This window comes from Cupressus sempervirens, chromosome 8 (assembly GCF_028749045.1).
Source record: "Cupressus sempervirens isolate cs-2001-9-10 chromosome 8, ASM2874904v1, whole genome shotgun sequence".
In the NCBI taxonomy this organism is placed as follows: Eukaryota; Viridiplantae; Streptophyta; class Pinopsida; order Cupressales; family Cupressaceae; genus Cupressus; species Cupressus sempervirens.
The window spans coordinates 41,571,828-41,596,121 of NC_143125.1; the positions used below are offsets into that span (position 1 = coordinate 41,571,828).

General features: G+C 35.5%; 1 protein-coding gene across 1 annotated transcript in view; it reads right to left on the reverse strand.

Annotated features, from left to right (window-relative positions):
• Window positions 1-272: 272 nt before the first annotated feature.
• LOC149541479 (UDP-glucose 4-epimerase GEPI48-like) overlaps window positions 273-24,294 on the reverse strand; it is a 56,359-nt gene continuing 32,337 nt past the window's right edge. Inside the window, exons 3-9 of the mRNA XM_089796735.1 lie at window positions 23,587-23,722; window positions 20,626-20,727; window positions 20,245-20,472; window positions 2,590-2,671; window positions 1,203-1,285; window positions 1,018-1,109; window positions 273-909 (exon numbers count right to left, since the gene is read on the reverse strand). Coding sequence (XP_089652861.1) covers window positions 819-909; window positions 1,018-1,109; window positions 1,203-1,285; window positions 2,590-2,671; window positions 20,245-20,472; window positions 20,626-20,727; window positions 23,587-23,722 — 814 coding nt within the window. The 3' untranslated portion in view covers window positions 273-818. The remainder of the gene's footprint in view (window positions 910-1,017; window positions 1,110-1,202; window positions 1,286-2,589; window positions 2,672-20,244; window positions 20,473-20,625; window positions 20,728-23,586; window positions 23,723-24,294) is intronic.

Genomic DNA, 24,294 nt, shown 5'->3' on the forward strand with positions numbered 1-24,294 from the left:
GCCTCTGACAGATTACAGTAAAATTGCAATATTAATGGTAAATAAATCTCCTTCCTATTTGTTCTGTACTTATACCGTCCGCAAAAACCATTCAAAGGCATGATCCTTTGCAACTTCTCGTGATTTGGTAAATAAGATTCTGTCTGATCATACATTATTCAACTTAATTTTATTATACATTGTTACAAAACCATACATTCAAAACATATTTTTCTAGTACTAATACAGAATTGTCTCCAAGCAAAAGAGAAACACAATGAGTTAAAACATAATTTAAGAGCTGTACTAATACTTCAATTATGATTTTATTTGTTAGACCACGTTAATGCACTGTGACATGCACACCTGTCTGTCATCCAAAAGATTGATAAGGTCATATTTTAAACAACAAATGTGTCATTCCAATGAGTATCAAAGTCGATGACACAAATTGTCATCACTTATTTTCACTATCATGGCTAGCTAATCTTCCTTACACGCTTCCCGATTTATTGACCATATATCACAGTTGATGCAGCAATTTGCATCTATAACCATAAACCACCCTGATTTTATAGCCATTTACTGCAGTTATTCACTTCAGAGAACCTGTGAGCTGCTTTTTCCAGCAGCCGCTAGTGATGTTTACATAATTCCATGCTGAAATTATAAATAGTTCCACCATCCCAAATTACAACCGATACTTTGTTGTTAGTTGATAAAAATGGTCTTAGGGAAAATATGGCCAGATCATACCATGATACAATGGGAATTAGTTTTATACAAGTATAATCAAATCCCATTAGCTGCTGCCAACACCCTTTGATCAGCATTTAAATTTAATCGGTCTCAGGTGATCCATAGCCCCAAGGGTTTTTCCTTGCCCAATTCCACTGGTCACGACACATCTCCTCTATTCCATACTGTGCTCTGCAATACAAACGATCTCAAAGTTCGCTTCATATACGTGTAAAGCAAGCTGAAAATTTTAGCCCAAGCTGTAAAATCTAAGAATAAACAAAAAAGTCAGATACATACTTCCAGTTTAATTCCTGCTCAGCCTTATCCGTAGATGCATACACAGTTTCAGCATCGCCAGGCCGACGATCAGCAAGCTTCAGAGGAATTTTCTAAAAATAAAAAAACAGATTTATTCATGATTAGTTCTAAAAACAAATCTATTTATGTCAGATATAGAATGATTAATAACTCAGTCCTCGAACCTTTCCCGATGCCTTCTCAAATGCAGCCACCATTTCAAGAACAGAAGTGCCTTGTCCAGTTCCCAAATTATAGACTTCACAACCTTCATAGATGATGAATGTTATTACCTTAACACCCATTGTCGTGAAATGAAAAAAGAGCACCATAATTGTTTGTTGGTAGAACATTAGACACATTAAAAATAAAAGTATGATAACTCATCTCTTTGAACAATTTTTTCTACCAATTTCAACATGGCTTTTTCAGTAAACATGATTTTTCCAAATTCCTTGAAAATGGTTGGTATAATTTTGGAATAAACTCAAGAGCTTTTTTCAACATAGCCTCATGCTTGAGTTTATATTTATAAGCCTAGAGTATAGCCTTAAATACCAACCTAAACTAAAACACAACTGAAAGAGAAAGGGTGTGTCCTATTTCTGCTGGGCAGCAGCATTTTTGCAGGCAAAAAAAATGCAGGTTCTATCAATGTGTATTTTGCACAAGTAATTATTATTAATCATTGATAGTAACTACACTATGTGCTGTGCTAGGTAAATATTGTTAATCAACTACAAAATAAACTTGTTATTTTTGTCTGAAAGCTCTCAAAATACAGTTTAAAATGGTGTGAACTCCACATAATTATAATACTTGTAATTCTTTACTTTTCACTTGCACTTGGTAATGGAGTTGTTGGTTATAAGTTTATACCAATACTTATTACTAATACGAACACATCCTACCAAGCGAAGGTATAGGTAGATATTTCATTGCAATTTTGCATTCAATTATCAACTAAACAACTACAATTATATGCAATATTACAAAAGAGGGCATCTTTGTTGGACCTGGTGACCTACGGAAAACAAAGCTTGAAAACCACCAGTCTAGCTTAGTATTATTTTATTTGGTAACATGTCACTACTTATAAACGACATAATGTAAAGAATTTAGAGGGTGATTTCAAGTGTGACAAACAGATTATACAGTGACAAAAATCAAAAGTTCTCATCTTACAATTCTTCCAAAAATAGATAACCTGTCTTCCCCTCCTATCATTTTATTATACACATCACTTTAAGAGAAAACTTGAATATTCAAGACACAAGAACATATATATAGTTCAAAAAATTGCATCAAAAAATATATACAATTATCGGAGGCATCTAGATATAACAAAATAAACTATCAGAAGCACCACCAAATCATCAAACATTGATGAAAGTTTTTTTCATCCTGGGGAACTTTATCCTCGTAACTCCATGCATCTTTTTCTTATCAATCATCATCTTGCAGAAGTTAGTGTACATGGTGTATGGAAACTTGAAATAACCATTTACCAAACCATAAACCAGGAAAAATGCCAGCCAATATTGTTGACTAAAAAATCAAGGGAAATTATACCTATATCTTTAGTCTTGAATAGCTTGCGGAGCGCAGCAATATGGCCATCTGACAGGTCCATGACATGTATATAATCCCTGACCTACACAAATCAATAAAAATAATAGTCAGAAAGTGAAATAGATATGACCTCAAACTTGAGTAATATTATCTATACAACAAAAAAAAGCATCTTACTGTACCAAATTCTTGAAAGACAATACTCAGTCACCATAGAATTCCCCATTTGAGTGCAAATGATTATTAGCAATTATAAAAAAAAATATAGCATCCCTAAAACACTATTAACTGTTACTCTCGTGTGTTTATGGCTGTTCCCAAACACACTGTTATATAACCCAAGTACAAACTGTATGACTAGAGTTAGTGGTTGCTACCGCAAATGTCTGGATGGCCTAAGGGTGAGTTGGATGAGCCAATACTTCTGTAATTAAGAACTCAAGATTATGGCAAGACATATCTTGCCATAACCAAAACATGGATAAAATAATCCAAAAACTCTTCTTATTAATCTGTTGAAATGTAAAATTCCATGTACTCTATATTCTTCTCTAGTTAGTTTCAATTAATAGAGTGGCCATCTCAAACAGTCACAAAAAGAGTTACCAATGCTGTCATCCATTGCTGATGCTTTCATTTTTTAGCTATCATTTAGATTTATCTCATACTCCTAATACTATTGGAGTGAATATAAATTACTCTAACTAATTTTACTTAGGATAGCTAGATCAACACAGTATCCGGACATAATAACCCTGTACACAATAACCCCGCTATAATAACCTGAGGACAAAATAACAGTGTCATAATAACCCATGGACAAAATAACCCATGGTCAAATTAGCCCATAGGCAGAATAACCCATGGTCATTTTAGATCAAGCTAGTAAAACTAGATATGACAAAATAAATTCGGACATTAGAATTTGGATCATGCAGTTAGACTTAAGATAAATGAATGGATTGTGAAGCACCATGGATGCTATTTAGGTCATTTTTTTAGATCATATATCCATTATATAGCCCTAAAATAGCCTTAAAATGGTTGGACATAATAACCCAGCCAAAAGAACTTTAGACAAAATAACCTAACCATAATAACCCAAGGGCAAACTAACCTAGGGTCATAATAATCCAAGTCAAAATAACTCGTGGTCAAAATAACCCATGGACATAATACCCCCGTAAGAATATAACGGTAAACAAAATTTATAAATTATATATGTTGCTAAAAATCTTTATTATCTGTGTAACATCAACACTGGGGTACATTAGGATGTAGTACATCAAGATGAGTTTTTGGAACGAGGGGACAAGGGGCCTCAATTTCGGGATGGTGGGGGGACAGTTGTCAGAGGGCGGGGGATGGGGAAGTGTTGTGTACTATACATATGAAACTTGAAATATTAGTTATGAAATGATATTTCAGTACAACATACCAAATTGAAATACTTGAACATAACGAAATTGCAACACAAACTAGAACCATTGAACATTCAACATAGTACATATCCAATAGTAACATTAAAAAATCAAAATTCAAATAGAGATTCTAGTATCCTTCTTGGTGGCGGCGTGGTTGCAGAATGTTGGAGGTGGGGATAGTTGGGCACTATAAGTATCGGTGCAGGGATGTCTCGAGGACAAGCACTTCAGGGTTTTTGGGTGGGCGGGTGGGTTTGTTGCGAGTCCCTGAGTTTCATTGTTTATTATTCAAATGTTCAATTATAGTGACGAATTATGAGTAACTCCCTTATATAGTCTAAAATGTTATGCTATTCATAACCACCAACTAGTCCTTTTAGTCTTTCTTTGAATTCATGACATTTTTTCCTTCTTGGTTGCACAATGTCTCCAACCATATATTTCTCTATTTTATTCTCAAAAAAACCCCTGATCTTTTTTTAATGTTTTGATGATTTTCCAAACTGAGTTGTGCGATGCTTGAAGCAATTCCCCAAATCCTCTATGCCAATGCCTCAATAGTATTATTGGTTTTTGGAAGATCATCTTGAATAGCCAAATAGAACTCCACATTGTAATTGGAAACTTGCATGATCATCGGTGGCCTCTTCTAGTTGGTCTGCCAATCCACGTGTCTTCAAGATAACCAATAATGGGTTGTAGATTATCCTCATGTTTTGTATAATAGGGAGATTGTAGAAGTATTCCAAATGCATCAATTATGTCCATATGAGGCACAAAAGCTAATGCAACAAGTATCTTCATCTCAAATGCACACGCTTCATCAACACTCTAATGTGTTGTAGATCTTCTACTTGAACTTTCCTGCACATGCATTGAGAGATGGTAAAAACATCCTCAAATAGTGACATTTGGAAAATTTTGAAAAATAGCTCCCATGAAACCTAATCCAAAATCATAAACTTTTTTGGTTTAGATTAGGTTGAAGTTGTTTTAATTCTACAAGTTTTCACATATAAGTGGTTCTTGTTTTGTTGGTCATAAGAATATAAATGATTGGAGATATTGCATCATTTTTCAAGCCATGAATAGTGTGCAACTGTTGAAAAATGTGTGGCACTATTTTAAATTTACCATCACTAAACCAATTTTCAGATTCTTTCAGTAATTACAAATTTTGTGTGGTGGTTTATATTAAAAAAACAATTCAAATAATTACTGACACAAAAAAGAAACTTTTCCCCTCTATTGGTAATTGTATATTCAACTGGTAGGATAAGATCTGTCAATGCCTGAGAATTTGGTGGCAACGCTTTAAATCTTAATCTTTTTCTTTGAATCATTTTGGATAATGCATTGGTTGATGGTATTGCTCCTGCTACAGGTAATGAAATATTAGAACATAAAGAAGAAATGATATTTCTTGTATGATCTTGAGTTGAGCAAACTATGTCTTTTATTTCATTCTATTTGTGTTAAGCATTGATCATCTCAAGCTTTGGAGCATGATTATGTTTTGTACAACTAATCACATCACCAGATTCTATTTGTGTTGTAGTATAACACCAACTTGAACATTATGTACAATGCCAAATCATTTATTGATGTCTTGTCAATGAAATGTGTAACCATTTAAAATAAGTAATTATTTTTTTGACTTGTTAATAACTGAAGAGGCATTGTATATGTAAAAAATTATGAAGAATGTGTTGGTGCCCTAAAAGTATATTGATATTTAATATTTATACTCTTTTAGAAAACCCTAGATAATTCAATATAATGCTCAAAAAAAAATATTACAAAATATCTTCTTTTATGATATTTGAATATTGTTGTCTTGATAAGATTGCTATGGGTATGGAGGCACATCCTACTAAAGTTCGGATAGATCAAAATAAATGGGATGAAAGTAATCGAGATGTTGTTATGCTGCTTAAACTTTCTGTTATAGGTAATCAGGTGTCTTTCGATAAAGTAGCTAAAAAAAATGAGACATCTTGAAAGATCTTTAAGAAACATCTGACAAGAGCCATACTTTCTTTCTAAAGAATTTGTTGTTTTCCATCAAGATCGATGAGAAGACAACTCTCTAGGGACATTTGCTAAAAATCAAGATTCTACATCACTAGTTAAAGGTTACTGGCTGCAAGATGGAGGAAGTAGATATGGTAGTGATCACATTGAAAAGATTGCCCCGATCCTACAAGCACTTCATAAAGATGATCAATATCACTTCTACTAGTGTTGCCCTAACATTCGCTAATCTCTACAACAAGCTTTTGTAGCAAGATAGATGGAAGAAATAGTTTTAAAGTCATGCCAGTTCCTCCACTTTGCAACGGGCGGCCTTCACAGCTAAAGCCTTCAACAAGAATAATGGTACACCTTGGTCCACCCCATAGAAAGGGTCAGGTAAACCTCCAACTTATTCTAAGAAGAGGAGTGTTTAGTGCAATTACTTATTAAGATAATATCTTATACTTTCTATAATAGTCAACTACTTGTCTGTAGTCCGTCTTTCAGTCTAGATAGGAATGTTTCCTATCTTGTCTCTTTTGTCTTCAGTCCAGATAGGAATGTTTCCTATCCTGTCTCTAGTTTTGTTTCTAATTCCGTCTTCAGTCTACGTTGTTTCTTTTAGAAACAACGTCCTTGTAATTCTTTATAAGGAACACATTTGTTCCTTTGTTAATCAATCAATCATCCGGAAATCCATTAATCTACCAATTCTTGAATCTTGTAACATGGTATCAGAGCCTAGTTTTCGAAATTATTTCATGATCCTTGCTTTCTAAAAACCCTGAGATTTCCACTAGAGTTTTTGTTTGAGGTTTTTTGTCTGAAAGTTTTTTTACCTGCAATCCGTGATTCTTCTCTGCAACCCATAGCATATTTTTTTCCTTTGAAATCGTGGGTTTTCTTCTATAGAAATCGCGACTTGTTCTTTTGCAAAAATCATAGCTTGTTGGAATAATAGGTTACGATAAAAACGCACAGGTCTACCGCACGGGTCTGAATAAAAATGCAGGGATTTGATCATCTACCGAAAACGTGTTCAATTCGTTTTTTTTATATATCCTGGTTCAGGTGATCATTTAGTACAAATCTGTTGTCTCAAATCTGCCTAGATAAGGATCTGCCTATCTCAAATCCGCTTGTTCCAAAATCTGCTTGTATTTGCCATTTTTTTCTACAAATCGCATCCAAATCACACGCATTTGAAGCAACTTGCGTCCATATATTTTCAAGCTCTTTTGACAGCAAAATCGTGATTGTAGGGTCAAGGATTAGTTCATTTTGTCTGCATTCTTCATCGTTTGCACTCTCCCTGGAAAAAATCCGCCATTTTTATCAAGAAATCTAGGTCTTTGTCAGAATTTTTTGGGTACCTCATTTTCCGTGCCTCGATTTTTGAGTCGACGAATTTACATTGCGACTGCAGATTCATTCTGGATTTTCTGTCTACTCTTCTAGGCACTTGTCTTTTTTTGGGTCAGCCTCAGCATTGCCCCAAACTTTGTGCAAATGGCATCTTTGACTAATCTGATGTTGGAGGGCAGTCTACGATTCAATGGCCACAACTATAATCACTGGAAGCAACACATGTTGACAATCTTCGAATATCGTCATTTGGATGAGCTTGTTCTAGGCACAAAGACTCGTCCGACCTCCGACCAAGCAGAACAGGACAAGTTTGATGATAGCAATCGAGAGGCTGTTATGCTTCTTAAGCTCTCTGTTCTCAATGATCAGCTACCGCAGATTCCTTTAGGCAAGTCAGCTGCAGAAATCTGGAAATATCTAAAGGAGCTGCATGAAACATCTGACAAAAGTCGGGCATTGTTTCTGAAGAATCAGTTGTTCTCCATTATGATGGATGAACGTATGTCCTTACAAGAGCATCTAACAAAGATTAAGGACATTCATGATCAGCTCGAAGCTATTGGTCGGAAAATGGAGGAGGAGGATATGGTAGTCATCACTCTAAAAAGTCTACCATCGTCCTATGAGCACTTCATAGAAACACTCAACATTACGTCAACTAATGTTGATCTGAAGTTTCCAGAATTATGCACCAAACTTCTGCAGCAAGATCATTGGAAACAACAGTTTGGCAATAGTGCTTCTATAGCCTCCTCAAAGCAGGCATTTGCTGCAAAATCCTTTCAACCGACCATCAGCAACCATCAGTCTTCTCAGCCTTCCCAGCATCAACCTTCTTCTCAACCTCTGGATGGTTCTACGAAGCAAAATGTGCAGTGTAATTATTGTCACAAGTTCGGCGATATGAAGTTCGAGTGCCAGAAACGTTTGGCTGCCCAAGCAAGGCAAAATGCTTCCTAGCCAACAGCACAAGTTGTCGAGCTTCCTGATCAAGGCGAAGTTGCATTTTCGCCTTCTGAATCTGTTTTTGTTTTTTATGGGTTTGTTGATTTTCTCCTCAAAAATCATTTCAAGTTGTCTATAATACGCAAGGTTGCGTGAGATTCTGGGTTCACTGTTTTTTCCACAAAAACGAAGTTTTGTAATTGCAACATATTTTGAGTCATAGCACTCTTTTGGCAAAGCTTCTTGGTTTCAGCATTCTGTAGATCCAGGGAGGGTCTCAGTTATCACAGAATGTTCTGACATCCGTACGTTGACCATTAAGGGAGGGTATTAAGATAATATCTTATACTTTCTATAATAGTCAACTACTTGTCTGTAGTCCGTCTTTCAGTCTAGATAGGAATGTTTCCTATCCTGTCTCTTTTGTCTTCAGTCCAGATAGGAATGTTTCCTATCCTGTCTCTAGTTTTGTTTCTAATTTCGTCTTCAGTCTATGTTGTTTCTTTTAGAAACAACGTCCTTGTAATTCTTTATAAGTAGCACATTTGTTCCTCTGTTAATCAATCAATCATCAGAAAATCCGTTAATCTGCCAATTCTTGAATCTTGTAACATTATTGTCACTAGTATGGTCACCCAAAGATAGATTGTAGGAAACGATTGGCAATCGTGCAATCTTCAACATGAGGGTCTCAACAGAAGGCTCACGTTGCTACTCATTCTAATCAAAAGGAGCCTACCTCCTATTCATTCATGGCCACATGACCATCAAATTAAGGCACGTCCTCAACCTAGTAGATTGACTCTAGTACCTCTCAACATTTCACACATCGATAGGATTGGTTCACCAAGTTCACATTTTTCTCTAATTTAGTTGTTTCTGGAGAAGAGTATCCAGTTGTCATTAAAAAAAAATGCACATATTTCACTTTGTGGGAGGGATTTGACATTTTTCATTATGTACTTTGTTCTAGGCATGAAGCTCAATCTACTATCAGCCAGTCAAAGAATGCTTGATTCTCCTCGGCTGGATGTTTTCAATTCGCACTAGTGTACAATTGTTGACAAGCAATCTTAGTGATGCAGGAGCATCAAGTTTGGATTTTGGTGGGATTATGCTTTTCATCGTTAGGAATGTGTTGAGACACATTGGGGAACCTTTCCTCGTGATTGCATAGAGATTGGATGGATTAAGTTGAAGTTTGAGCAGTTTGAACCTTGCTGCTAAAACTATGTTTTTTTTGGTTCCTGGGTGCCTGTTGTAGGCTGTATAACTAATTATCCTTAATGAATGAGAGGTTGCGCACTTCAAGGATTGAAGAGGGCCTAGAGTACTATCTCTGGTTAAGGGCACAAGTTCTAATTCATTATAGGTTGGAAGATATGGCAATTCTCCCGGAGTATTGATTTCTGGCTTTTTTGCACGATAGTCTACTGTATGTGACTTTCAGGATGGATGCGCATTTTTCCTTGGGGAATCAGCCTTTGCACATTTAAGGGGTTGTAGAGGACCTAGATTTCTACCTACGGTTCGAAGCATGAATTCTAATTCAATCAGAGCTAGGAGATATTGCGATTTTACTCAAATATTGATTTCTAGACATTTAATTGTTGTTGCAAGCCGGCTTGTGGCATTTATTTTATGTATTTGTATTTAATTTGTATTCTTGGCTGACTTGTGGCTTAGTTGGGTATAAGTAGAGGGTCTTGTGGAATCTTTTTATTCATTCATTCAGAGGAGTGAATGTGGGGAGCAGCTGAAGGGCGAGTTTTCCTAAGTCTGTGGACAGAGTGCCGAATGTGTGAGGCAGTTTATAGCAGGATTGTGATGAAGTTGTGTGTGTGTGGACAAAGCATTGAATACAAGGTAATTTACACTTGAATCTTGGAGAAAAGCTAGGATTGCGGCTGGAAAACAAGCAGATTGCTTGGTGGGCTTGCGAGCACAAGTTTAGACTCCCTTGGTGGTTTCTTCCAAATTGTTGTTATGTTACAGATCTAGACTAGCTAGGATTAGCCTTGTGAGTTGGATCTTAAGGGATCTTACAGAACTAATATTGTAATTGTTGTTTGTATTTGGCCCTAACCCGGAAGGCCTTACAGTCGGGTATATTGCATGTAATCAGTTATATATCTATGAATCAAGAATTGTAATTTGGTATCAGATCTTGCATTGTTGTTTCTTGGTGTTGTGTTTCTGCTGTGTGGTTGTATAGCTGGGGGCTTGGACATCTCCTTTGGGGATTCTCCTTCCTTGTGCTGCATCAGGTGGTATTAGAGCGAAGGTTGTTCCTGAGTGCGTTGATAGATCGTCGAAGCTGAGGCAATTTGCACCAAGACTTGGGTTAGAGAAGTAGATCTGAGTTGATCTTGATTTGTTGGTGGATTTTCTTTCTAGAGTCCTAGATCTCTTGGTTGCGAGGTAGTAGATCATGGTTCTGACTTGCAATTGCAGAGGGCTTGCAAATAGATCAATGGATGCGAAGATGGAAGACTGATCTTATTGAGGCATGATCATAGAGAGTTGTGGATTGCAGATCCATGGTCCTAGACTTGTGATGTGTTTCCTGATTGTTCATGCGAGGTGGCAAGTTGTGATCTGACTTGCAAACAATTCAAGATTGTCACAAGGAGTGTGGAAAGGATTTGTTGCAGAGGGTTTATGAAGATCTTGGGAGATGGCTTCGAGAGGATTGGACCTTGAGATGATTGCAAATCTCCATGATATGGTGGTGAGGAATTTTTCTAAGTTGTCTACTCGGTTTGAAGCTAGTTTGGTTGAATGAGATAAGGACAAGATGAGGAAGGCATTTCGTAGATGTTTGTGGAGCTGGAATCTACTAATCCAGAAGAGAGTTGTTTGGCCAGTTAAGAGACCTATTCGTGAGAGAAGATGGCATAGCAAGGTCGAGGTGGAAGAGGTTGGTTTTGCTGATCAGTTTGTGAAGTCTAATACAGAACTTGCAAAGCAGCTCAAGGTTGTTGCTGAAGATATTCCTAACCTTGTTGATGCTGGGACAGAGGTTGGTTTTCATGATCAGTTGGCTGAATCCGACATGGAAAATGTAGAGTACTTGGTCATGGATGATCCAATTGCTGTTGGTGATGAGTTGTGTGTTGTAGAGCATCTTGTTGTGAGCAATGAGATTGTTGAGATTGCTGATTTGGTTTTGGATCTACATGATACTGCAGATCTATATGTGGTTGAAATGGTTGAGGACTTACATGTTCTTCTTATTGGGGATTTGAATCTACATGTTGCTGTTGATACGGAGTTTGTTGCTAGTGTGGATTCACTAGGTGCTGATGAGGGTTTGCTAATGAAGCCTTGTGTTTAGTTTGTTCTTGGGTCTGAGCATGCTGATTACGTTGCTGATATGTATTTGATTTTGATGTTTCAATGGATGAAGTGCAGATGGTGGATTTTCAGATTTGTTCTATTGACTTTGATGAAGTGGAAGCCTTTGGTAAAGATGAAGTTGGTTCCAGATCTTTCTTTGGGCATCAAAGTATGGGACATACTTTTCTATTTACCTGGGGAGTTTGATGCAGGAGCATCGAGTTTGGATTTTGGTGGGATTATGCTTTTCATGGTTAGGGATGTGTTGGAGACACATTGGGGAACGTTTCCTCATGATTGCATAGAGATTGGATGGATTAAGTTGAACTTTGAGCTGTTTGAACCTTGCTGCTGAAGTTGTGTTTTTTCGGTTTTTGGGTGCCTATTGCAGGCTGTATAACTAATTATCCTTAATGAATGAGGTTGTACACTTCAGAGATTGAAGAGAGCCTAGAGTACTATCTCTGGTTAAGGGCGCAAGTTCTAATTCATTATAGGTTGGGAGATATGGCAATTCTCCCGAAGTACCGATTTCTGGCAGTTTCGCACGACAATCTACTGTGTGTGACTTTCAGGATAGATGCGCACTTTTCCTTGGGGAATCAGCTTTTGCGCATTTAAGAGGTTGTAGAGGACCTAGATTTGTACCTACAGTTCGAAGCATGAGTTCTAATTCAATCAGAGCTAGGAGATATCGCGATTTTACTCGGATATCAAATTCTAGACATTTAATTGTTGTTGCAAGCCAACTTGTGGCATTTAATTTATGTATTTTGTATTTAATTTGTGTTCTGGGCCAACTTGTGGCTTAGTTGGGGGTCTTGTGGAGTCTTTTATTAATTCAGAGGAGGAGGAATGAATGTGGGGAGCAACTAAAGGGCGAGTTTTCCTGAGTCCGTGGACAAAGCGCTGAATGTGAGGCAATTTACAGCAGGATTGTGATGAAGTTGTGAGTGTGTAGACAAAGCACAGAATGTGAGGCAATTTACACTTGGATCTTGGAGAAGAGCTAGGGTCGCGGCTGGAAAACAAGGAGATTGCTTGGTGGGCTTGTGAGCACAAGTTTAGATTCCCTTGGTGATTTCTTCCAGATTGTTGTTATGTTACAGATCTGGACTAGCTAGGATTAGTGTTGTGAGTTGGATCTTAAGGGATCTTGCAGAACTGATATTGTAATTGCTATTTGTATTTGGCCCTGACCTGGAAGGCCTTACAGTCGGGCATATTGCATGTAATCAATTATATATCTATGATTCAAGAATTGTAATTTGGTATCAGATCTTGCATTGTTGTTTCTTGGTGTTGTGTTTCCGCTGTGTGGTTGTATAGCTGGGGGCTAAGACATCTCCTTTGGGGATTCTCCTGCCTTGCGCTACGTCACTTAGTCTACAATTATAGATGGCCTAGAGGATTGTAGTCTATATAAACTCACTAATACATCTAATTCTCCAAAGTAGATCTTCATTGTCACTACATTTGCCAACTGATTGAAGATGAAACCATGTTGTTTTATTATGTACGCATTAAGGACAACACTACAAACATCTTTGTTAAGTCTCTCAATTTGGAAAAGTTTACCAAATTAACGGGGCAAATTGTAGTTGATAGGATGGCCATTAAGGGTATTATGATAATAGATTGTTTGATGGCCATTAAGGGTCTTACAATAATAGATAGTTTTTATTATCTTTGTTTAGTATCTAATGGTTATCTATTGTAATCTTCTATAAATATTAGAATATTTCTAATATTTAGTTTTCTGCTTCTAGAATAAAATGTTTCTATTCTTTATGATTGTTTCTTAAGGAAACATCGTTCAATCTCTCGTATAAATTGATCTCTTGATCACTATTAATATTAAGCATATATTTTCCAATTAAGCCAATACTCTAAATTTTTTCGAAAATAATTAATTTCTTGGTTGAAATTATCTGCCTTTTATTTTCGAAATTATTTACATGCATATTTGCTTCCAACTCTCTCTATAATCTTACTACGGTTTCCATTTTGAAAAAGTTGAATCCACTGACTTCTAGTTCAGTTCTAGAACCCATTTCTATCCATATCCGTCTATTTTTTCTACACATTTCCACCATTTTTTGTAGTTTTTTGCAGCAGGGCCATTTTTATTGAAAACCCTAATTATTTGTACCAGATCATTTTTTTAATAGATTCTTGGTGGGTTTTTTGAGATCTCAGCTGGGTTGTCGTCTATTTGTGCCTCTATTTTTGGTTGAAATTATCTGCCTTTTATTTTCGAAATTATTTACATGCATATTTGCTTCCAACTCTCTCTATAATCTTACTACGGTTTCCATTTTGAAAAAGTTGAATCCACTGACTTCTAGTTCAGTTCTAGAACCCATTTCTATCCATATCCGTCTATTTTTTCTACACATTTCCACCATTTTTTGTAGTTTTTTGCAGCAGGGCCATTTTTATTCAAAACCCTAATTATTTGTACCAGATCATTTTTTTAATAGATTCTTGGTGGGTTTTTTGAGATCTCAGCTGGGTTGTCGTCTATTTGTGCCTCTATTTTCATGCCTTGATTTTGGAGCAAGCCAATCCAAAAATCGACAGCATATTATTTCTGGGTTTTTTGAGCTCTCTTCCGAGTCACCCTTCAAATTTTCTGGGTCTCTACATTTTGAGGGTTGTATGTACTTGCATGTTGTTTGCATATGTTGTTTTACCATGTTAAGTCTTGTGTTTTACCTCCCTGAAAATTCTAGTGGGTTTTCATAATTTTTTTCCACAAATTTTTTTTTGATGAGTTTTCTTTTTTTTTTCTCAAAAAAAAAAATTCTTATGGGTTTCTATAAATTTTCCCTTAAAAATTTATGATTCTGTAATTGGAAAAGTTGTGTGAGATTCCTTTGTGGGTTTGTAATTTTTTCCTCAAAAATTATCTATTGAGTTTTACCATTTTTCCTAAAAAAACGAAGCTTTGTATTGTCAGGTTTTGATTTTTTTTTCACCTCAAAAATCATGTAAAATTTTGATTGATTTTTCACCTCAAAAATGATGTTGGGTTTTGATTGATTTTTCACCTCAAAAATCGTGTTGGGTTTTGATTGATTTTTCACCCCAAAAATTGTGTTCAATTTTTTCGATTCTCTCTTAAAAATCATGGCTTTTTGCAGTTTGCTTTGGAGCATTTTGCTCATCTGCAAAGTTTTGGAGCATTATCCAAAGTACCATCAGCAGTCTTCTCAACAAACATCCTTTGCTCCAGATTCAAAAGGCTCTTGGAAGAAGAACATTCAATGCAACTATTACCACAAGTATGGGCATATGAAGATTGAATGTCAGAAGTGGTTAGCTGCCCTATCTAAGCAATTTGGTTCGCAGCCCACAGTGAATAGTGCAGAGCACTCTGAGTAGACAAAATCTTCTTTTTACGCTTTTTGACAGCTTCATACTCTAGATAGATTAACCATTAAGGGAGGCTATTACGATAATAGATAGTTTCTATTATCTTTGTTTAATATCTAATGGTTATCTATACTAATCTTCTATAAATATTATAATGTTTCTAATATTTAGTTTTTTGTTTCTAGATTAGAATGTTTCTATTCTTTATGATTGTTTCTTAAGGAAACATCGTTCAGTCTCTTGTATAAATTGAACTCTTGATCACTGTTAATATTAAGCAAATATTTTCCAATTACTTCATAATAAAGAGGCGGTATTAGAATATCTTTAAATATTTTTAGTATCTCGCTATATTTAGCTTGCTCTTCTAGAACTGTAGTTAATGGTCATTTAGGTTTTCTTTGTAGTTTTCTTATTCAGTTCTATTTATAGATATCTTTATTATGACAACTTAACTTTTTTGATCATGCTATTATTAGCATTTGTAAACTCTATTTAAGAGTTCATTATTAATACAATTATCATTCTGTTTTTTACAATTCCATAGTTTTGATATTTGTTTTTGTGCCATGGATTTCATATTCCTTGAGTTTAGTATATATTTGACAATATTTGTGAAACTAAATTTTTTATTTTTCTCGAGATAAAATTTGCTTTTATACTTGAATAATCAGTGTAGACTTGTGTGCGTATTCAAATTAGCTTCTATTTGACGAGATTCTTGTCTTTAGGGTTTATTTATGTAAAGGTGTGCGGAACAAGTTTTAAAACCTTAAAAAACTTTGAATTTCTTGAATTTGAGTTTGACAAGATTGTGCCAAGTCCAAGGCGAGTCTACATCTTGTAACACTACTCTCACCAAAAAAATCTAACAATGTCAATATCTAAAACAATTTCAAATTAAAATAAAAAATTTCTATGCATATATATGTGGGAAAAAAATCAAGTAAAATAGTTCTAAAGTTTGAAAAACAAAACTCTATAAATAAATAGCTTGTAGCTGATATCTTTCAGCATTCTTTAGATGGATATATTTAAGATGTTTATTCTAGTGTGATATTATATCAGCATGTTATTCTTGGTATATGTTTGAATAGATCGAAAATGAAACCCTTTACAATTTTACAATCCTTTTTGGGCCTTGTCTTTTTGCCCTATCTATCTTATGTCATGTCAAGCTTATTTGGGCCCCCTATCACGTCCTACTATTGTTATATACTCAAATTAGGACTTGATTTGGCATCACAAGCCCCAACACTCATAACTATTCTTTTAAAGGCCTTATTTTGGTCAGACTATGTTGAAATTGTTGACTTGGTGGACCTCCTTCGGGGTTCGCAACATGGCTTAACCGTCTCTCGTGGATCTGGGCAAGTCTAGTGTTTGTGAGGTTAATAGCTTGAGCTTTTTACACAAAGGCAAACATACCAACAATTGGTATTAGAGCCTTGGGTCACGGCTTTGAATGTCGGGAGGTCTCCTTCATTCTGTCGATGCGGAACGCTCAATTGGTGCTAAGTGGGAGATTGTTGACTTGGCAGTCAGCACCTCCTTTAGGGTTCGTGACATGGCTTAACTACCTCTTGTGGATCTGGGTAAGTCTGGTATTTGTGATGCTCATTGATAGCTCAAGCTTTTGGCACAACAGCAAACATACCAACAAAAAATTCTATATAGACCATTTTGAGCACCATGGATCTATTTAAGTTCCATAGTATGAATAGGTGACTGACCAAAATTCCTCGAATTTCAGCGCTTATTGGTGCCAACCTTCCCCTTTTCAAATCTAGTCTTGATTTTTGTATTATATGACTTTTGGGAGTCAGCCTGAATATGAAAATACCATGAGAACCCTATGCATGCCATCATTTCTAATTCATTTTCATTTAAGCATGCATTTAGCAATTTTCATTCAAGACCAAATATTCCTTCATAATCTTAGTTAAAGAGCAGATCTTAGTACGAGCAACATCAAGCTACAAAAAACTTCTCTTCAAATATGTTTTCATCATGGATTTTTTTTTGTGATTTATCTTGTAATAAATTAACATGCAAGAATTGAGCATAGTATCACTGCCATTATCAATCCTGAACTAATATCATTTCAATTCAGTATTCCATTTCAGAATTGGTCTCTGCCCTACCAGAGGTAAGCTCTCTTTTTCATCATCATAGTTGTAGTGGAAGTGGAAACACTTAGCCAAGGTTTGACTTAGGCAAGCCCCTATACAGCACAACCATTTTTCTCTACTCTTTATATGTAGGTAACAAATCCAACAGCTGAAATTTGTACATTTTCTCACAGAAGACTGAGACATATAATTCTAGTTTTTGAATAGGTGAAACCCCTTACCTATGCCAATTTGCACATGTAGCCAACACATTTTCGACGAATTTTGGAGGATATGATCTAAGAAGCATCCCGATCCGAATCTGAAATTTAAGCTGATGGGAGCACCTTCAGGTCTAGGGTGCCTAGCACACTTGATCGATACTTTTAGTTCCCAATTTCAGTAAAAGGTTCTTCCCTACATCTCAATTTCAGAAAACTTACAGAGCTGGGTGCACATATATAACATGCATTTTTTGCCCCTCCCAGTTCCTCAACTTATTGTCCATCTACCTAAGGTTCCCACCTTAAAAAGTGGAACAGAAAGCTTATAAAGCTGAACTCTAACACAGGCATGAAACATTACACCCATCCAAAGATCAGATAGGAACAACAAATGCTGTCAACAAAGGGACAAGAAATCAGTTAATTTTTTCTCTAAATATGTTATCTTTTTATTTACCTGCTTTATCTTGGGTACGGATCCAGAAGGAACCCAGAGCCATTCCAGCCTAAGATCCAGATCCAATACATAGCCCATTTCTGCCAAGCTCAGGAACATAGCATATTTACTACATACCATAACAATGTTTTGGTAAACTTTAACTCAAAATGGTAGGTTCCAGTATTATATAAGTCATTCCAAAAAGTTGAATATTTTCCTTGACCTTACATAAACAAATGTGCAAATTTAGGACTTGATAAAAATTGACCAAAGTTTTCAGATTCAAAATATCAGTGATATTGCCCATATGTATGCCCCAAGCTAAACAGAAAGTCTAGACTGTTCAATTATGGCAGGACACCCAAGTGGTATATAAAAGAGGCCCCAGAAGGGCCCTGGCCTTCCATGTATAGCCCCCTGACTGTAAAGAAAGGGTTCTGGGGATTGCCAAAATGGCCACTGGGAAAAGGCTGATGAAATACTGCAACCTAACCAATTATAAAGTTAGGAACACTCAGGAACCTCAGTACATCAAGATGCTCAAGTTTTCCCTTAGAGGGCATAGAGATGTAAATTCAGACTTCAATGAAATCCAATTCTTCAGCCATTTGCTTGTTTTAAAGTTAGTCTTATGGATTCAGCTAGCTGGCAAACCTCTCTTGGGCTTGTAAACCAACCAGAAAACAACATTCAGTGTAAATTTTGATACAGATGGCAATCCTATAGCCTTGGAAACAATAGATACTTAAAGCTCTGAACATAAAACAAATATTTTGTATATTGTCCCATTTATAACGTGCTATTGTGCTTTTATATTATCTTGTATCATCAAGGAATCTAGATTCTAGACTCACAGGTAACACAAAAGCACAGCAAGACAGTATGAATATCGGCAGGAATATACAGCATTCACCTTATACTGAATTCCACAAAACTCAGGTGCTCTCACTACCATAATCTTATTTTCAATGAACTAAACTCTTCTAACACAATAATTTTGCCAACCTAAGCATTCTGAAGTCAAAGCTCAGTCAGTGTCATATACAATGGCGAGAAATAGATGAACAAAAGGAATAGATAACCTGACAGTATAGCTGGATTTATCAAAAAAAGTATAGCTGGATTGGCAAAATATAGTTTACTTCTGACCCTTAGTCATGAGGTCAAAAACCAGGGGCACAAAAATTAAGCTATATATAAGGTTAATTTAAAGATATTCCCTTGTGGGCTTCCACAAGGGGTCATCTTATAGGGCAAATTGACATGTGGTTTGGTCTTGACCAAAATAACAACCTTCACTTTTGTACTTCAAGTTAACACAGAGATGCAAGGTTCAACTTACTTTCAATCTTGGTCATGAAATCAAATCATATTGGAGCAAAATCTGTCAAGAATCAATACATAAGGTAAATGGACAGAATTCCTCTGTAGATCTCCACGTAGGGTTCTCATTGGCTCAAATTGTGCCTAGCTTGGTTGTGAGCTAAAACACAACCTTTATCTCTCACTTTTAGATATAAGTTTGAGTGTGAAATTCCCTTGTCCCTACAAGAGTGTCCCATACACCACATAGCCTTCCGAGGTAGGCACAGACCTAAAAAGGCTAGTTTTTATCTCTTATCATATATTGATGCATTTGAAGGCAACTATTAGAGAACTGAACTTTACAACATTAAAACAGTTGAGGATTGATACCATATTGAACACGAATATACTAGGAAAGTAATTGAAAAGAAATATTATCAGAATCTTAAAGGCAGTTTACCCAACCAAATGAGCACTTATTGTATTAACTCAACCAGTTTCCAATAATCTAGAATATTTCTTACTTAACCCTCACCCATTTACAAGTATTTGACTTTCTGTGGAAAATATCTCGTACTTTTCAATTGATGAGGTTAAGGGACTTCTAATGAATGGTCCATAAGGCACAACACTTGCTGAAGGTTTCGCAAATAGGGTTGCAAGTAAACTGGACTTAATCATGGAGGAACCTCCTTAGTTAAGCATGCTTGAGCTTTAGTAGTACTGCAATAGGTGACGTCCCAGGAAGTCCCTACGCTTCACCTTTGTGAGCATCACCTAGATGCATGACTGCTAAGTGTTCCATTTGTCAATGAGTCTGACTAAGAAACAACACAGTTGAATCCTGATAGCAATATCACATATTTATAGACACGTCACTAAAAAAAACTGCTAAGTATTATTACAATATAAAGGAAACTCTTTCCTGGATGCTCTAATACAGGTGCAGCCCCAGGCCCCAAAAGGTATGGTGTGGGGGAACATAAGGAGTGTACAACATGCAAAGTATACAATACGTATCCCACTATGAGAAGAACATGGCTCCAGAGTTGCATATTGTAAAAATTGCATGTTAATTAAATTTATAAAATGCCATGGAACCATACCCCAGTGCCATCCTTTGTATTGTAATCTGTTCCAAATACAACCAGCTCAGGCCGCCTTCCAACTGCAACTTGTTGAACAAATGGCATAAGATTGTTTGGAATTCCACGTGGATCTTCACCGATGATTCCACTGGGGTGAGCTCCAACAGGATTGAAATATCGGAGCAACATGATTTTCCACTCAGGGTCTGCGTGGTGAGCATCACGGCAAATTTCTTCAATGAAGAGCTGTAAAGAAACATGAGAAGTGAATCACAATTAAGGTACAAATGATCCTTCAAAAAATTGATTAAAAGCTTACAGAAAATTCAAAATGCACAGTGAGCTACAGTTCCACATAATTTGCCAATTATTCTGTAAATCAATTTAAAACAGATCTACCTTTGTACGTCCATATGGGTTCATTGCACATAAGGGAAACTCTTCTGTACATGGGACCTCCTTTGGCTGGCCATATACGGTAGCAGACGATGAGAACACTAGCTGCAGGGATCCACCACATCAATCAGTTTACATTGAAAATTTGAAATATATCAATGTTAGGGATTTGGTTACTTCAAGTTAGAATGAACTCCCACAGTTAAAATAATGGAGAAACAAAAGCAGGCATGACCTGCTTATCCTTCTAAATTTTGGAGAAGTTAACCAAACATCAAGTTCTAACTGTTGGAAAAGTGAGAAAACACTAGGATGAATGATACATGTAATGAAAGCCAGAATAATTATGTACTGGAAAAAAGTCAAGGAATTTAAAGTATTATGGAACATATCAAAACTATCCATGGTATTGATTATTGAAATATGGTATTTACAACCAACATAGAAGACACACCAACCCATCCACAACTATAATTTATTGGGCTTAATTATATGAAGAATTTCTTTTCTGAAATTCCTTTATTTCTATGGTATATCTTGTGGAAGGTTATGAATCACCTATAAAGTGGCACAGATTGTGCTTCAACCACATTCACATTCTTTAGATTTATAAGCACATGTTACACTCAAATGTCCCCCAATCATAATTTTGAAGATCCTGTGCAGCAGGGGGAATTAATTTGAGTTCTCCGGATTTGAGATCACTCATCATTAACCGCAATTGGGTTTCTGGGAGAGAGGAGCCCTTCTATAGTAGTGCCCCGCTCCCTCATCTCTATAATGGCTGGGTACCTTATTATAGAGGGGGGATTTGAAACTTACCACATGGCTGCAGGGGTTATGGGTGGCCCCATTACTATTTGTCAACCCCTTAGAATTTTCTGAAACAAATTAATTTTGAAGAAAAAAACTAGATATCATAAAAGTTATTGCCCAGTGATTTTACTATATTTATTGAAACTAAAGCAATATGGAGCATGGGAGCAAACTTGTAAAGCAGTACTCTTACACTTCCATGATGTGAAATTTCACTTGGGTGCCCTATTTATTTGTAAAATTTAACAGAATAATTCCACCTTCTACTGACAAAAAGGGCCCCACAATAGGTGACTTTCTGTAAAGTAAAGGAAAGAAACTATGCTTGGCATTGTACAAACTACTCAATGAGGAAAAATAGCAGAAACAAGTGCCCAAAGCAGAATCTCATAGATTCTTCTTCTACCTGATCATGTAGGAACCCTCAAAAATCCTATGTATGATTCATATGATCATCCCACAAAATAAACATTGCCTCTTAGGATGATGTAAAGATATACAAGAGGATAGGCAAGAATAATATAAGGGAGTCTTGACGTAAGGCAATACTGAAATAGTTGAAAATAGAAGTCAACAATCTTGTTAAGCAAGTGATCTTCAATGTGGCAATCGAAGAAAGTACCATAGAAGTGCAAATAAAAGCTAAAACACATGTAGGCTTAACTTGAGAATTTGGCTTCTAGAAAATTTGCAATATGATGATGCAGATTAGGAAGCATAGCTTTACTCTTCTAGAGTTTCCCTAAACTGGGTTTGTCTGTGGTAAATTCTTAAGCTTGTTTCCCTTTTGTTTATTTTCATAAATCCATTCAATGCAACCACTTCACTAACTTAAATCCTTAATAAAAAATTGAATTGACATAATCAAATGAATACAAGCATAATGTTTTTTCACAAAAAACTAAATGGAAGTTGAATATAAAATGACATAACATAAGGAATCAGCATGCATTTTGTTGCACTGTCATTATTGTGAAATAAGAAGAATCATAGGCTAGTAGTAGCACAAATGGATTCTCGAACATTATGACTATGAAGTGTATGCATGTCTAAATGGATGTATACACAATTGCATAATGGTTATAAGATGTGATGGCAGCCATATAATTGTACTTAACATGGATACACAGCCTTTAATTGTTGTTTCAAAAGCATAGATGATAGAAGTTCGAACTTTAGAACAGCAAATAAGGAAAAGTAAATCATATTGGTGGATTATGCATCGGATACCCATATCAGATACAGATCGAAGATGGATATTAGTATTATATAATTTACTTCATTTCATATGTTTGTACACCTAAAGCATTTTTTTTAATTTGGGGTGTAAGGCACAAAGTGACTTCTCAGTTAATTGAAAAATAACTCTGGAAAACTACTCTTCATATTTGTTATATCTCAGGTGTGTTCTAAGCTCTGTTCCATTTATTTGTGAAGTGCACCCTGTATGACAAAGATGAAGACTTTGATGCTATGAACACTGTAATTGTGATATGTATTTGTAGGCAGATTGAACAATTTGTCAAGTTGCAGATTAAAGGGAATGAATCCTATATCATCTAAGAGTTTCAATGGAATGGAGCTGTGCAACTACACATTAAATGGAGACCTTTTATTTGGTGCGGTAAAAGGTGAAAACCATTGAAAAAGAGATAAAGATGTGCAAACAGGAATAGATAGCAGGTTAGAAATATAATCCTTTAGAGACATTAGAGTACTCAGTAAAGGCATCTATAGGTTTGATCCTCAATCATGATGTGTCAAGAAAAAAGGCAATCAAGAAATAAGATACCAGAACAACATGATAAAATGAGCTCCATCTTGTCAAAGAAAGATAAGGCTGAATATTGCGAAACAAAATTTTGAGTTAGGGAAATTTTATCACATTAAAATTGGATAAAGAAAATTTGACCACATTTAAATTGAAAACTTTCCGAAAGTGAAGATCTCTAATAGTACACTTATATCATATATGTGGCATTGTTCATGGATATCATCTATCTGCTAAATAATCCAAGCCAAGAAACATCTCTACCAGATCATTATCAAAAGTAATAAGTCAGCTTAATACAATTCATATACCTTTTGTCTTACTAAAAGCACTGGCAAACAATTGGATATATACAAGTATGAAAATTTGAGCATTACCTTTTTACAATTATGAGCAGTCATAATTTCCAATAGATTCAAGGTGCCAACTATGTTGTTGTTGTAGTAAAATAACGGCTTGGCTACACTTTCTCCCACAGCTTTTAATCCAGCAAAATGAATGACAGCATCAAATCTACAAATCATAAGAAAATCAATTTAACGGAGACAATAAAGAGATTGGTAAGAATATATTTTCATGAGGAAAAGCCAATCCATGATCTTGCAATAGATAATTTGAAGTAAATCGCTAAATAGACAAAATTTTCAAGGATGTACATATAGGTCAAATCATTGTTACAAGTGATGTTTTTTATCTGTCATTAGTGTTGTCCTTTAATTTAAAAGAATTGTAACTTTAAAAGAACACGCATAACAAGCATATAAACTAAAGTTCTAATAAGATTGGTGCTGAGTAAATTATTTTCTCCAGAAGAATAAAACTAGTATAAACATTTTAAATACATCTATCTGAAAGTTGCCAAATGATCTCCTGGTATTTAGTTTTTTAAATACATTTGTTTATCTTAACAATATAGCTATATCAATAGTGAATGTCCTATAAAAACATATTATTTTATTTCCTAAAATATACAAATTTTCCAATTACTTAGTTACATGTAAGAGCGACCTTTCTATGGTTCTGAAAAAATAAATAAATAAACAAAAACAAAAAATTTATTGATTTAAACTACTACATATACACAA